We start from the raw sequence: 13,508 nt of genomic DNA, 5'->3' as shown, positions 1-13,508 counted from the left end.
GTTCCTCTAAGCTTCTGGTTTTCTCTTTTGATTTTATATTGGGGTGGCCAGATTGCTTTTGTCTTCAGGAGTTCCCACAGAGGCCCTAGTCAGATGAGGATCAGATGCTCTCAGGCTTTCTCCTAAGGTCTGGATCTCCACAGGAACGATTTTGGCCTCAGGAATTTGTGGTTTGGACTGGCCTGGGAGCAGGGCCCAGGAAAGATGCTGATCTAGGGCAGCTGGTGGCTGTGCCTCCCAGAGATGCAAAGGCTCCTGGGGACTGCACTGAGGAGCAGGGTTGGTCTGGATGCAAAGGATCAGGAAGTGGAAAGGTCAGCCCCTGCGTCCAGGAAAGAGTCTGGCGGGTTGTGCAGGCCCAGGGAAGTAGAGGGTGGTGAGGGTGGGGCCAGGCCCAGAGGGCTCCTGGGGAACCTGAGAAGGAACAGCTGGTCTGGATGCAAAGGATCAGGAAGCAGTGGTGGTTCCCCTGATGTCTGGGGTGCCAAGACTAGGAATGGGACAGGACCCAGGCTAGGAGGAGAGACGGGCTGGGGAGATCACAAATTTCTTATCACTGGGAAGTCCAGACAAAGACCAAATGTTTATTTTTATTATACCACAGGGAGAAAGCAGGATGTGGTGGGGTCATGAGTCTAGGAGTGGTGGAGACAGAATCCACAGTCACCTGCTCTAGAGTCTTCAGGTACTTCATAGTGGACCCTTGTTGGAACCAACATAGTTGGGTCTTCATCATCTCACATTCATGTGAGCTGAAGCAGTAAGGAGCCCAGCATTGATGATGGTAGCTGTCTGTAGCAGATTCTAGGTGGGAAGGAGCTGAATGTGACTGTAGCAGGAGGCCTGCAAAGATGGCGTGGACCCAGAGCCATGGGATTCAGTGAGAATTCACTTCACTTCTCGGTTCACAAATAGCCTGCCAAAAGGAGCCCACGCCTCCGTACCCTGCTCGCGAGCCCAGTGACTGCTGACAGACTGTGTGGCGTGGACCAATCAGAAAACGATACACTGACTAAAGGGACTTGGGGGCAGAGAAAAGGGAAATATAAGGCGTGCCTCCTCCTGCATTAAACGAGCCTGCAGCACCTCGCCTAGTGCTTGCTTCTACCCGACTCCCGGGGTCTGTGTGTTGTGACTCCATGCCTCTTGCCCCCCCAATTGGCAGGGGACCCAATCCAGGTTAGGGTCTTCACAGCTGGCCTGAGGAGAACCTGCAACATGTGACCTCTGCCTGTATCAGAACTCCCAGGAGCTGGAGAAAGGTCCTTCCTTGGACAGAGCTCTAGAAGAGCCATTTTGGTCTACCATGCCATCAACAGGGGAGGATAGGCTAGGGTATTCACATACCAACTCCCACCCACCATTTGGCAACTGAGGAGATTAATTTCCTGGTGATTAAACTTACAGGGTGAGCTACAACAACCAGGGAAAGATCTTTAAGTTAAAAGATACAGGGGAGGTGGATGGAGGTGAGTAAATGGAAGGAAATTATGCAGAGATGGTGTGAAGCACCATGGAGTACACAAGTTACATATGTGTGCTATATGATCTGGAGAATGACCTATGATACCTATACTTTTGGTTTTGAATGAGTAAACTTACTGAATATACAGCAAGCCAAAGTAAAAGAATAAATAGCAAATGATGGATCATCAAATCAAAGAGCAAAACATCATCAAATTGGGTGCTCAAAACATCTAGCAGAAATTGACCAGGGAAGCCTCTGTGATGGCTAATCCTGGGTGTCAACTTGACTGGATCTGGGATTAACTGAAATGAGAGAGAGCTTCTTGAGTGGATGATCTGAAACTGGAAGACACACCCTAAATGTGGGTGTTACCTTCTGATAGCAGCCATATAAAAGGCCATGGCAGAGGAGAGCGCTTGCTTTTTGCCACTAGCCTTCTCTCTCGCCGGTGAGTTTGCCTTGCTGCTGTACACTGAAGACTAGCCGATCTTCTGGAATTCATCAGACCTTCAGCACCAGATTGGGATTACTGAGACATCCAGCCTTGTGGACTGAATGACTATGGATTCTCAGCCTCTCCAGTGTGGTGCAGCTATTGTTGGACTACTCGGACACTATCCTGTGAGCTAAGCTGATAAATCTTTATACATATTCATTCTACTGGTTCTGTTTCTTTGGAGAACGCTGACTAATACATCTACTTTGTAAGGTGTGAGACACAGGGTCTTTTTGTATTTGGACTCTCTCCTGTGAGCTAATCTGAAGCATTATAATGTTCATGCTACTGGTTCTGTTTCTTTAGAGAGCCCTAATACACCTCTTCAAGGCAGCCAGCTGGAGTTCCCTTTAAAGAGTCTCCCCTTTGGGGAAGCTTCCAATAAAAGAAAAAATAACAGCAGAAAGGTAACATCATCTAATTGGAGTCTTACAAACATATAGCAGAAAATGCCTGGGGAAGTCCTGCTAAGGAAACCAGCTGAGTTCCTAAGCTGGAGAGTTCTGAACAAAGCAGAGTCTCCCCCAGGTGAGGCTTCCAAGTAAAAGAACTAATAGCAACAGAGAACATCATCAAATTGATGTTCACAGGTAAAGCATAAACTCACTGGGGAAGTTGAGGCAGACAGCTGAAGTGTCTGATTGAGCTATATCTACATGGATTAGCTTTTCATGACCAAGCTTCCAGCTTCTCTTTTCCACTATAGTCACTTTTTTATAATAATTACAGGATAAACAACAGCAACCTCTGCTAGCTGTTATAAGGACACAATGTTTTTGCCCTTGGGGTGTTTTATTGTTCTCTTCCTTCCTTGTCATGGAGTTTGGGGAGCAGACCATTCCAAGACAAAGGTCTTTGGAGGACACTTTGAGGTGGGCAACCACATTTCCAAAGCCAGCTCCTCAGGGAACTCAAACAGCACATGACAATTTACCAGTATAATGTACATTACAGGGTGGTAATGTAAACACTGTGGTCACAACAAGGAAGACAAGGGAGATGAATGGAACACACCCAGCCCCTCAGTGTATTAACTCTGGCAGAACTACAGCCTGTAGGGCAATAGGAACTTGGAGGCATTAGGAAGGACACCAGTGGTCCAGCACCATAGTGGATAACGAATGAGACGGGTGAGTCCCTGAGGTGTTAACATTTCCATGCCCACAGACAGGGAGAAGGAACCAGGATAAATGTGGATAAAGTTCTATTACCCAACACAGATGCTTAGGCTGTTGACACTACAGAGCAGAACTGGCCATCACTTTCTGGAGCAGGGAGTTGCAGAACTTTTGCAGATCCAGAATTTTGTGTTGTCACAACTTGCATCATTCCAACCACTCTTTCTGAATTCCACACAGTCTTGTCCCCCATTGTTGTTGGGCTGTCCTTGGTTCCAATATTTCTTGAGGCTGCAAAGGCCATACACAATTATGCCAAAATAACACGCGAAACTCAGTAGCCTCCTACATACCATGACAAACGTGGAGAAAGAAATCAGGGGGGCTGGGGTGATGGCTTGGTGGTTCTCTTGTAGCACTGGCTTCTCTTGTAGAAGACCTGGGTTCCATTTCTAGCACACACATGGAGGCTAAGGACTTTCTGCAACTCCAGTTATAGGAGATAAGATGCCCTCTTCTGGCCTCCATGGACATTGCATACAGGTGATGCACTTACATACGTGAAAGCAAAACATTCATACACAAAACAAAAATGAATAAATCTTTTTTTAAAAGCCCAGAAAAACAATTCATTCAAAGTAGCCTCAAAAAATACCTTGGAATGAGCTTAGCCAAGGAAGTGAAAGACCTCTACCATGAGAACTTTAAAACATTGAAGAAAGAAGTTGAAAAAGACACCTGAAGACACCACCCATGCATATTGGTAGGGTTAATAGTGTGAAAATGGACATCCTACCAAAAGCAGTGTATAAATTCTAAACAACCTAATCAAAATTCCATCACAAGTTTTCATGGAAGTTAGAAAAAAAAACCCTTAAAATTCATATGGAAACACAAAAGACCCAAGATAGCCCAAACAACCCTGAACATTAAAAATATTGCTGGAAGGTTAGGCATGGTGGCACACACCCCTAATGCCAGTACTCAGGAGGCAGATGTAGGTGGATCTTTGTGAGATCAAGGCAAGCCTGGTCTACATTTTGAGTTCCAGGTCAGCCAAAGCTATATAGGGAGATCCTGACTTAAAAAATGAAAAACAATAAACAAACAAAAACACTGTTGGAGGTATCATCATTCCTGAGTTCAAGTTATACTACAGAGCTATAGTAATAAAAACTGCATGGCACTGGCACAAAAATACTGATTAATGGAATAGAATTAAGAACCTGGATATAAATCTAGGTCCTCCTCGTGACTTCCGAAGCCACCTGATTTTTTACAAGGCCAATAATACACATTAGAGAAAAGACAGCATCTACAATGTTTTTCTGAACTGCCGTCCTATGCTGTCCACCCTGTTTCCCTGCTCCTAGAAACAAGATGCTTTCATATATTCTCTTCAGACATGCCTTATACTGGACCCCATGACATGCCTGAGCTACTTAGCTTTTGACCCTTACACTTGTTATCTCCCACGTTTGAGAGCAGTTGTTACACAGAGGGTGTGGTTATCAGACATAACCATCCAATGTAGACTATACAGATCTGCAGAGGGTGCCCCATCAATGAGGAACTTTGCTCTCGAAGTAGTTTAATCAAGGGTGTTCCCTGTCTTGTTCTAAGGTGTTTTTATTTCTCTCAGAACTGTGTCAGCTGCATTTTTTCTATCTGCTCTGCTGTTCTTCAACAAAGGGCTCCTCTCATATTTATTGAGCAGTGTATCAAGCATGGTATAGACAATCTTTGATAACAGTTTTACAAAGGAAGAAGTTGTTTTTCTAACTCTACTGACTCAGGACAGCACACAAAGCAAGAGAGTCCCAGCAATGTCAACAAATGTTATCAACCTACCTATGCCCTATGCCCATATGTTGCTTGCAACATTTGTGGGGGAGGGGTTGTTTTCAAGGTCATTGTTGTTTTCAACATCATTACTGTCTCATCTCATGTGCAAATACATTGTTCTGAGTGAGGGGCATAACTGAGTCCCAAATGGGGAACATGGTATAAGATTAAAATTATGCATTTAGCTTAGCTTATAAAACTTAATTACACTGAGATTCTAAATATAGGACCAGTTATTTTGTTTTTCTTAGAAGGAGTTCATAGTTCTAAAGGTTCTCAAATATATGATTAATTTGGTTTATAAGGTTATGTAAGATTTCAATTTATAAACACTTGTTACAAAGTCTTTTTCATGTCCCAAGTCCTTCCCACACAGATTCAACTATCTTCTTCCTGGGTCAATACACACAAGCCCAGGGCTAAATATCAGACAGCCAGGGACACTGTCTGTGACCCAGTACCCACTACCATGGCACCCATACCTACATGTACTTACCCAGCCTTGCCTACTCCTATCTTTGATATCTAATGAAGGCTGTTGCCCATAGCTCTTCCCTCCACAACCGGAGTGGCACTTGTCCTTGGCAATGTTCCCCACATGTAATGTGTACTCCTTCTCTTAGAATATGTGAGAGAGCATGTTGTCTTTTCGTGTGTATTTGTACACATTTGCTCTCTCTCTGTAGGCCAGAGGCGAATCTCAGGTGTTGTTCCTCAGGAACCATTCACCTTGTTTTATTGAGACAGAGTCTTTCACTGACTTTGAACTTACCAGATAGGCTAGGCTGCCTGGCCAGGGGGCCCCAAAGATCCACTTGTCTCTGCCTTCCCAGAGATGGGGTTACAAGCATGTACCACCTTGCTGAGCTTTTTAAAAAATTGGAGATCAAACTTTGGTCCTCATGCTTGCTCTGCAAGAAATTTACTAAATGAGCTATCTCCCTAGCCCAACATGCTGTTTATCAAATGATAGATAATTCCCTGACCTAGTGACTTTACTATACCTCAATGTGTCTTTGAATATACTTCATTAACCACCCACATAGGCTGCAAGTTCCTCTTGCAGCTCTTATGGTGGGACTTAAAGCACTTTCCAACCTGTCTGAAAATCATGTCCTCCTTCCTCCATCAGTAAATGTTATAGACTGTTATGACTAGAGGGTCATGGAATTTGGGGGACTGGGTGGGGAAAAGAACTTGGAGGGTGGCACAGATTAGACTATCAGACAGCAGCTTCCCTCCAAAACTCTTTAGGAAGCTTTATCTTGGCTACCTGTTGGACAGAGGTGAGCCATCCACCCAAATCCATGTGCCTTCTTTGTTCAGGTCTGACAGCCCCATCCAGGTGTAGCCATATTTCTTAGCATTCCACTGCAGGAAGCTCTGAAGAGAGAGAGAGAAGGAGTCAGAAGGCGGCCTTTGTCCCATTTTCCAGCATGTGTCCCTACCCCAAAGCCTGGTCTATTTAAGGCTTGCTCGCCTGCTGATGGTGGTATTAGGAAATGGCAGGATCGAGAGGGCTTCTAGCTAATGGTGGATTAAGTTATCAATAGATTAAAAAAATTTATAGAAATGGCCAGGTGTGGTGGTGCATGTCTTTAACCCCAGCATTCAGGAGGCAGAGGTAGGTGGATCTCTGTCCTGCCTGGTCTGCAAAGTGAGTTCCAGGAGAGTTGGGGCTATAGGGAGACCTTGTCTCAAAAAAATATACAGAAATGGCACAGGGTTCCACCTCTAGCTAAAGAGCTACAGGCAATCAATGGATGCTGAGAGAGGGAGAGTCATTCTCTCCAGGGACTAGTCCCTTGAAAAGTTATCTAATCACAAATAGGCAGTCCTAAAGACAGGTGCATAAAGCACCACCAAATGGACTCATCATCATATATATACATATATATATATATATATTTATAAATGCATGTATGCCTATGATGGTGGTGTACACCTTTGATCGCAGCACTCGGGAGGTAGAAACAGGTAGATCTCTGTGAGATCAAGGCCAGCCTGGTCCACATAGCAAGTTCTAGGCCAGCTAGGGCTATAGGGAGACCCTGTCTCAAAACAACAACAACAATAACAACAACAACAAAACAAAAAAAAACCCCAAACAACAACAAAAAAAGAAAGGGTAAGAAATTTAGAACAAGTAGGGAGGGGGGAAGACATGGGAAAAGCTGGAAGGGGAAGTCCGAGGAGTATGCAAATACTATTCTCATGTATAAAATTCTGAAAAATTTAAAGATATCTGCTGTAACTTCTACATGACATGAACTTGGTCATAGAGTTCTAGTTAATGTTAGTACTGTGGTTTGTTGTCTATGAATATAGGCATATTTAAAATTTTTTTGATTTATTTGTTTTTATTTTATGCGTGTGAGTGTATTATTGACTGCATGTATGTGTGCACCAGCCATGTGTGAAATACCCGTGGAGGCCAGAAGAGGGCATTGGATCCCCTGGAACTGGAGTTATAGATGGTTGTTAGCCCCCCAAACTAAACTCAGCTCCTCTGCAAGAGCAGGCAGTGAGTGATCTTAACCACTGAGCCATCACTCCAGCCCCATATAGTCATAGTTTTTAAAAACTGCCAAATTAAAAAAAAGTGTAGTTTTGGTAAACTAATGAGTCTAATTAGGGTAAATTACAGGCACATAGGCAACTTACTAGTATACCACTGAAGAAAACATAGCTCCTTCCCTCAGGTCTACAGATCCTTAGGAGGGTCAGGGCCTTATAAACCCTTCTCCCTTAACAACTGTTAACTGCCTATCAATCCTCAGGGAGGGTGGGATGGGTTCACTATTTGATGGCATAATTTGTAGGTTATGGAAGCTGGGAGGTGGGGCTTGGATGGAGTAATTAAGTCACAGTTGTAGAGTCTTAGCAGGGGATATATTTTTTAAATTTATTTTTGTTTTATGTGTACAAATGTTTTACCTGCATGTATGTAATGCACTATGTATGTGAAATGGATATGGAGGCCAGAAGAGGATATTGGATCCCCTGGAGCTGGCGTTAAGGATGGTTGTTAGCCATCAGTGGATGCTGGGAACCAAACCTGAGTCTTCTGCAAGAACGGTCAGTGCTTTCAACTATCTCTGAAGCCCAGCAGGGGACAGCTTGTCCCTGGCCCCTTCCTGTCTCTGTTTCTCTGCTTCCTGTCAGCTACTAGACAGTTTTCTTTGCTATGCCTTTCTGCCATAATTATACCTTGCCACAGATACAAAAGCCATGGCTCCACCAGATCATGGATTTAAGTCTCTGAAATTGTAAGACAAACTTTTCCTCCTTTAAGTTGTTTTTCTTGGGTGTTTTGTTACAGCAAAGGAAAAGCTAACATGCTCCCCAATTTCTTGGTAGCCAATTCTGCTTCCAATCTGATTTTAACACTTGCACCTTTCTACTACATCAGGCCTTCCCCTTCCAAGTGCTAGGATGACAGGTGTGCATTACCACATCTGGTTTATGTGATGCTGGGAATGGAAGCCAGGGCTCATGCATGCTAGGCAAGTGCAATACCAACTGAGCTACATTGCAAGTCTGATATTCTCAGGAACTCTTAGTCCTTTGCATACTTGTATGTACCCTATGGACAGACGTGTTTGAACTTGTTCTAATAATGTGCACAGCTGGCCTCCCATCACTCACACTTGTCAACACTACATGTTTATCTCAAGAGTTCTGACCATGTTCACATATATTTACTCGGGGAGGGAGTGACTGGAGAGATGGTTCAGTGGTTAAGAACACTGGCTGCTCTTCCAGAGGATTCAGGTTCAGTTCCCAGTACCCACATGGTGGCTAACAACCATCTATAACCCCAGTTCCAGGAGATCTGATGTCCTCTTGTGGCCTCTATGGGCATTGCATGGACATGGTATACCTACAAACATGCAGGCAAACCACTTATACACATAAAGTTAAAAAAACGAATTAAAAAAATGTACTCAGGACTGGTTTTAATGGCTGAAGCCAGATTATACCAGTTTGTGGCTGTGGGCCACGCACATGATCTCTTCTCAGTTTCCTTATTGAGTGACATTCCATTGGTTACATGAAAACAGCTATGGTGAGGATATTTACACAAGGAAATTGGTAAATATGACTTATAAGGATTTTAAATATAAATTTATTTATTTATGTCTTTTGCCTGTGTGTAAGTAGTTGTGTGCCTGGTACCCACAGAAACTAGAAGAGGGCATTGGATTCCCTGAAACTGGAGTTATAGGCTGTTGTGAGATGCCATGTGGGTGCTGGCAACCAGACCCAGGTTCTCTGCAAAAACAGCAAGTGCTCTTAACTGTAGAGCCATCTCTCCAGCCTCATAAAGATAAAAAATATTTTATTTATTATTTTATTTTATGTGTATGAGTGTATTACCTGCATGCGTGTAAGTGCACCCATGTCATGCAATGCCCACGGAGGTCAGAAGAGGCTGATTGATTCCCCTGGAACTGGATAGTTGTAAGCCACCATGTGGGTGCTGAGAACTGAACCCAAGTCTTCTGTGAGAGCTGTCAGTGCTCTTAGTCGCTGAGCCGCCTCTCTACTCCTCATATGGATTTTTAAATCCTGACCAATAAGCTGCTAACACGCTCGCAAGGATCACTTCCATTTTAGGTGTTCCCCACAGCATTCCCTATGTTCAAACTTGTGTATGCTTCCTCAAAAGGTGCTTGGGAACCCCACATTCATACCTTTCTTCTCCATTTCTAAGTGGAACAAGCATCCCTTCTTGAAGACACCATATGATCAACCATCTCTGACCCAGTTGGTCAGTATCCAGATGAATGCAACCACATCAGTTCAGGGCCCCACCAGACATACCTGCTCCTCATGACTTTTAATGACCACTAGTTGGGCCCCCACTTCCTGGCAGGCAGTGATGGAGTCATGCCAGTTCCGTTGGGACTTGGAGAAAAAGTAACAGTTTCCATGGAAGAATGTCCAGTCCCAGGGGCAGGGGCAGCACAGACTGTCTGTTGGTAGAGGTAGATCAGGTTGGACCCACATTTGAGTTGCTCTGCTCCTTTGTTTTCTGGTCTTTTTAAGACAGGGTCTCCCTGTAGCTCCAGCTGACCTGGATCTCACTATGTAGTAGACCAGCCTGGCCCTGAACTCACAGAGATCTGCCTGCCTCTGCCTCCTGAGTGCTGGAATCAAAGGTGTGAGCCACCAAGCCCAGCAAAACTGCTCTGTTCCTTTGCCCAGCCCTCAAGAACCCCAGAGTGAGGATCCTCCTTTGACAATAGCCCCTCTGGCCATTCTCCACTTCCTGAGTCCTTTTTCCATCCAAGGAGAATCCATAGATCTGGTCCCAACTTCTCTTCAATAGGAGAAATACAACCTTAGAGCTCAGGACAGTGGCCTACTGTATGCATGGCCTTACTTGTGCCTAGTAAATGCATGGCCCCCAATAACCGTGGGTTAATTATATGACTACTGTATGCATGGCCCCCAATGACCATGGGTTAATTGAGTGCCTACAGTATGCATGGCCCCCAACGACCATGGGTTAATCGAGTGCCTACTTGTATGCATGGCCCTCAATGACCATGTGTTAATTGAGTGCCTACTGTATGCATGGCCCCCAATGACCATGGGTTGAGTGCCTACTGTATGCATGGCCCCCAATGACCATGGGTTAATTGAGTGTCAATGACCACCACATATCTTTCTCACTTTTTTTTTGGCAACAGGGTCCCCCAGCTGGCCTGGAGCTCACTATGTAGACCAGGCTGGCCTCTATCTCACAGACATCTATGTGTCTGCCTTTGTCTCCCCAGTGTTGGGATTAAAGGCTTGTGCCACTAAACATGGCCTAGTGTCTTCATTTTTATCACTATTCCCAACTCACAATTAATGAAGTGGAAGCTCAGAGATGGCCAGTGACTAAAACAAAATGACCTCACTTTGATACCCGCTCAGCCTCTGGGACACCTTGGTTCTCTGGTCACTCACCAACTCCAGATTTCAGCTGGTTCACGTCCTGGTATATTTTCTCCTGCTTTCTCTGTTCCTGCTCCAGTTCCTCTAAGCTGGAGAACTTGGAAACTTAGATAAGAAAAAAGATACTGCAATTATTAAACACTGACTGGGACCCATGGACTCCACTGGGACACCATATCTGAGACCCAGTGTGTTATTTAATCCCATTTAAAGAAAAGGAATTCTGACATACAGAGAAGAGCTCTCTACTGCTCTTTTTCCTTCCTTCAACTAAAGTAGAGATTAGGGGGGGTCCTAAGAAGCTGTTGGAAGCTGCTGTGGAGCCCATTCCCATCTTTAGCATTTCCTTTTTGTTTGACCTGGATATCCGAGATGAAGGATCACCCAAGGGAGCTCCAACCTACAGGCTGATCCTGACTTTGGGTGATGATGGCCACCAGAAGTCCAGTGAAAAGAATTAGGAAGAACAGGTGCAGCATCACGGGGATGTGGCCTTTGCCCAGAAACCCTGCAAGGAGAAGGATAGGTGGTCTACCACCTGGCCCAGGGACAACCTGATACAGCATTTTCCTCCTCCTTATGTTAGACTCCAGCCCTTCAGCTTCCATCTCCTCAGGAAGGAGGAGTCCAGAGGTCAACTTTCAACTAGGAGTTCATATCCATAACCTGTATCTCCTCAGGACCTGGTGGTTGAGATATTCAGTCTCTACCTCCCCAAGAAGAAGGAGTCCGGAAGTCAGATTCCAACCAGGGGATCTGCAGCTTGCACCTTCCCAGGATCTGGGCATCCAGATCAGTAAGCTTCACCTCCTCAGGACCCAGAAGTCCAGATTCCTAACCTTCACCTCCCCAGGGTCCAGGAGTCTAGAGTCCCAACATCTACTTTCCCAGTACCCAGGGGTCCAGATCTTCAACCTCTACTTCCCCAGGCCCCAGGAGTTCAGGTCCATAAACTCCACATCTTCAGGATCCAGGAGTCCTGAGACTCAGCTGCTATCACCCAGGAGTCCAGATTTGCAACCTCCACCTCCATAGAATCTGGGGGTCCAGACCCTCAACCTCCACCTCGCTAGGACAGAATTTCTGCTAGAGGCATCTACTCCTTCTCAGTCCATGACCCTGCTATAATCTGGAAAACTACTGAATCTTGATGCTGCTCAGAAGCCAAAGCCTTTTAATCAGTATGTAATGTTGCTGATTATGAGCTCATTCCCATCTGAGTGAACAGAGCACCAGTCAGAGCCTGGGCAAACTGAGGCCTGAGTTGACCTCCACCAAACTCCCTTCTCAAGCTCCCAGAGTTCCATTCTAGCCTTACCCAGAGAGTCAATCTGCTGAGCCCTCACTTGTTTGGAGTCACTCATGGTCACTGCTCTCCCTCGCACTGCTTGATTAAGATGACAGCTTTTATCTGTCACCCCTTTGTTCTTTATTCCTTCATCTACTCCTTCTCAGGAAGAGAAACAAGGAACTGAGTTCCAGCACTGGAAAAACCTAGAGGAAGGGGGAGGGCAAGGCTTTGACACACTATGGCAGGGTCCTTATACTCCTAAGAATTTCAGAGAAGGGCTGGGTGTGATCTGGGCTCCTTAGCAAAAAGACGGGGTTCACTTATGGCATGGCCAAGCTCTAGGATGGCTTTAATGGAAACAATAACTTGTAATATAAAATTAATTTAATTGTGATTTTTCGTGTGTGTGTTCATGTTAATGTGTGTGCACGTTTGTGCATGCGTGTGCATGTGCATGCAGATAGTATGGAGACTAAAGAACAGCAGCGAATGTCATTCATCAAGTACTGTCCACCTTTGTTTTTGTTTTTTTGTTATGACACAATCCCTCTAGCCCCAGCTGGTCTGGAACTCTCTATGCAGGCCAGGCTGGCTTCGATCTCACAGATTCACCTGCTTCTGCCTCCTGAATGCTGGGATTAAAAGTGGGTGCCATCATGCCCAGCACTGTCTACCTTTTTGAAAACTTTTTTTGATCTATTTATTTTTATTTTATGTGTATGAATGTTTTGCCTGCATGTATGTAAATGCACCCATGTCATGCAATGCTTTTGAAGCCAGAGGAGGGTGTTGGATCCCTTACAGCTGGAGTTACATATGGTTATGAATCACCACATGGGTGCTGGGAACTGAAACCAGGTCTTCTGCAAGAGTAGCCAGTGCTCTTAACTGCTGAACCATCTCTCCAGCCCCTTCTCCACCTTTTTTTTTTTTTTGAGACAGCATCTCCCTGTAGCCCCAGCTTGCCTGTAACTTGCTATATAGACCCGGCTGGCCTTAATCTTACAGAGATCTGTACCTCTGCCTCCCAAATGCTGGGATTAAAGGTATGTGCCACCATGCCTGGCTCCCTTGTCCACCTTTAAGAAAAAAAAATTATGGGGACTGGGGAGATGGATCAGCAGTTAAGAGTGCTGGCTGCTCTTCTGGAGGATCTGAGTTTGGTTCCCAGTACTCATGACAGGCAGCTCACAACCAGCTGTAAATGCAGTTCCAGAGGATTCAATGCTCTCTTCTACCTCCATAAGCACCACACTCAAATGGCATACCCATACATATACACAAAAATGAAAGATAAAAATTAAATTAAAATGTTTTATTACCATATGCTAATCATACATA

At 44.9% G+C, this 13,508-nt stretch overlaps 1 protein-coding gene across 1 annotated transcript; it reads right to left on the bottom strand.

The window, feature by feature from the left end:
• Positions 1-3,222: 3,222 nt before the first annotated feature.
• On the bottom strand, positions 3,223-12,240 carry LOC103743330 (CD209 antigen-like protein E). The gene is made up of 6 exons (XM_008844587.1): positions 12,195-12,240; positions 11,295-11,384; positions 10,889-10,981; positions 9,755-9,906; positions 6,201-6,310; positions 3,223-3,373 (listed from the first exon to the last, which is right to left on the bottom strand). The coding sequence occupies exons 1-6, from the start codon at positions 12,238-12,240 to the stop codon at positions 3,223-3,225; spliced, it is 642 nt and encodes a 213-aa protein (XP_008842809.1).
• Positions 12,241-13,508: the final 1,268 nt, after the last annotated feature.

Source organism: Nannospalax galili, unplaced genomic scaffold (genome assembly GCF_000622305.1).
Source record: "Nannospalax galili isolate Female #2095 unplaced genomic scaffold, S.galili_v1.0 scaffold262, whole genome shotgun sequence".
NCBI classification, from domain to species: domain Eukaryota; kingdom Metazoa; phylum Chordata; class Mammalia; order Rodentia; family Spalacidae; genus Nannospalax; species Nannospalax galili.
Note: the sequence above shows the minus strand (reverse complement) of the source record. Positions and strands in the feature narration are given on the sequence as shown.